The following is a 2,474-nucleotide window of genomic DNA, read 5'->3' as shown; positions in this document are numbered from 1 at the left end:
ATTTTGGCGCTAAAAAGAACACTAAAAAATGTTCTAAATAATATTGTTTGAGAATTTAAGAGAAGAGATAGTGATTAAAAGAGATGAATATAATGTTTTAGTTTTGTTGAAATTCTTAAACGATGTTGTTTAGTGTCTTCTTTAGCATCAAAATACTTATAATGTTGTTTTAAATGTCCAACGTAGTAAAAATTGAGTTATATCATTTAATAATAAAAAATACATAAAAGATTATATTGGTGTATTTTTTTAAATATAAAAACTAAATTGTAACCATTAAAAAGTTAAGAACTAACTTAGTGTAACTCATCAAGGTTAGAAACTAAAGTAAAAGTTAAATCTTCAAAATTCATTCTGGGTTTTTGTAAAATTAATTGTAGCATTTTATATTTCTCTCATTCTCCATGCAGGTTACTCCATATTAATTAATTGTGCATGAAATACATATAGAAAAGTTATTTGTTATTTGTACCGCCACCAAATATCTAAGTTGATCTTCTTGAAAACTTCTGTTACCAAAGTTGGCCACGTACGATTTTTGGTCTTTAGCATTTCTTTTTAGCTCGCGTTTCCGACAAGTAAATCTAGATTCCAAATTAAAAGTAATAATGTTAAGTAAAACTAAATCGACGAGATAAAATATCATATTTCCCATAAAACATGTATCTTTGGTACATTATGCAATGACAATTGTTGCATCGAATAAGTAGTAGTGTGACATTTAATTTCACCATTTAAAATTCTAGAAATTAAAACCCTCTATAACTGTTTCTCCTCTTTGAACTGCAATGGGATACAATTTCTTAATTATGTTAAATATACATTAAAAATTAAGAATTAGTGACTAGTATAAAATATATATTAAAATATAAAATATATATTAAAAATAAAATTAAATACATGTATAACAATATATATTCTAGAAATTAAACAATAGTGCTTTTGAAAACTTTTTTACAAGGGGCTGGTAATCAATAGTATACGAGTCCATTCCACAGTCATGAGTAGTGGAATAACAAACAGAATAAAAGGTATTGGAATTTCACCGAATTTGGACATTAACCTTGATCAACTAAAATGTTTTCTTCTACTCCTAAGAATATCTCTATATGACTGGAAAAAGTAAAAGAAGAATACCTTCTAAGATCAATGTGAAAAGCTAAAATCATCCCCGATAATTGCCATTATCTACATATTATGCCATTGAAAGCCATCGAAAGACTTCGCTGATTTCTTCCCCAAAACGGTTGGCTTCCCTTTCATCATCACCAATTGCAACGACGTCGTTTCGCCTGCTACTCCCAGTGAAGAACCTTCCGGAGCTTCGAAAAGACGCCGTTGGCGTAAACGAAGCTGAAACCAAATCATAATAATCCTTCCAGCTCCATCTGCTGCCTACCTCGCTGGCCAAGCTCGGTGCCGATGATTCCACCGGCTCAGCATCATCTTTCTCGCCGGAATCGGTTCTCCGGCGAGCCTGGCTGTAAGAAATCTCAGCGTCCTCGTCAACGAGGTAATCGAACTCGCCAACCGAATATGTCCTCATGCGCGATTCTTCGGCGGCGGATGACGTGGTTCCACGGAGACTGATGCTACCTATCTCGAGGCGGAAGCTTTCGCCGACGGCAGATGACGATGACCGGAGAATCTTCCCAACGTCGGATTCCGAAGAAAACACTGCGGATCGGCAGAGCGGACAGGTGAGATTCGTTCGGAGCCAGACGTCAATGCATTCGGCATGGAACGCGTGGCAGCAGAGAGGAAGGAGACGAAGAAGGTCGCGTTGCTCGAATCTGGAGAGGCAAACGGCGCAGTCTCCTCCACCACCGTCTACGACGGAGGAAGAGCGGCGTGTAACAGAAGAGAACGTAAACAGCGGGAGGGAGTCAACAGTGGAAGGCGCAGCGATCTCTGGTGATACTCGGCTGCGAGCACCGGAGGGGAAGACCGCAGATGATGTGCGTACGCTAATTTGATGAGCTTGACGGCGGAAGTAACGGCTGAGATCACGGAGGAGGAAGTAGAGAGCGAAGAAGACGGTAACCGCAATGGCGATGACCGTTACCGTTATGAGAAAGGCACTGCTGTGATGCTGCGAGTGAGTGTCTTTAGTTGGAGTGGCACTAGTGACGTATCCAACAACGGTTAGAGGCATGGAAGGAAGAACAGTGTCAGAAGCCATAGTTGCTCTTATTTGGTTGCTACGGACTACGAATATGAGTTTTTCTCATCTCCCAGGAAAAAGAGTGATAAAGGGAAATAATGTTGGTGCCATGTAGGATGATGTTGCTTTTTTTTCTTTTTTTTTTTACGAGTTTGAGGAAGAGGAGATGAAGGGAGAGAGAAAGGATTGGCACGTGAGAAGCACGTGTAGTTGCTTGCTTGTTGGAGTTAGTAGAGAGAAAGAGAAAGCGGAGGGGGTGTTGTGGTATTGTTGTGCGTTGGGGTGGTAAAGTTGGTGATGGCATTTTGGG

The 2,474-nt window shown here is 39.3% G+C and overlaps 1 protein-coding gene across 1 annotated transcript; it reads right to left on the bottom strand.

Moving 5' to 3' along the window:
• Positions 1–1,105: 1,105 nt before the first annotated feature.
• LOC130970831 (E3 ubiquitin-protein ligase ATL4-like) lies at positions 1,106–2,174 on the bottom strand. The gene has a single exon (XM_057897025.1). The coding sequence runs from the start codon at positions 2,153–2,155 to the stop codon at positions 1,196–1,198; it is 960 nt and encodes a 319-aa protein (XP_057753008.1). The 5' UTR covers positions 2,156–2,174; the 3' UTR covers positions 1,106–1,195.
• Positions 2,175–2,474: the final 300 nt, after the last annotated feature.

This window comes from Arachis stenosperma, chromosome 3 (assembly GCF_014773155.1).
Source record: "Arachis stenosperma cultivar V10309 chromosome 3, arast.V10309.gnm1.PFL2, whole genome shotgun sequence".
NCBI lineage: Eukaryota > Viridiplantae > Streptophyta > Magnoliopsida > Fabales > Fabaceae > Arachis > Arachis stenosperma.
Note: the sequence above shows the minus strand (reverse complement) of the source record. Positions and strands in the feature narration are given on the sequence as shown.

What these genes read in the sequence shown, in the direction of transcription:
- LOC130970831 (XM_057897025.1), bottom strand. Translation starts at nt 2,155, where the DNA reads ATGCCTCTAACCGTTGTTGGATACGTCACTAGTGCCACTCCAACTAAA.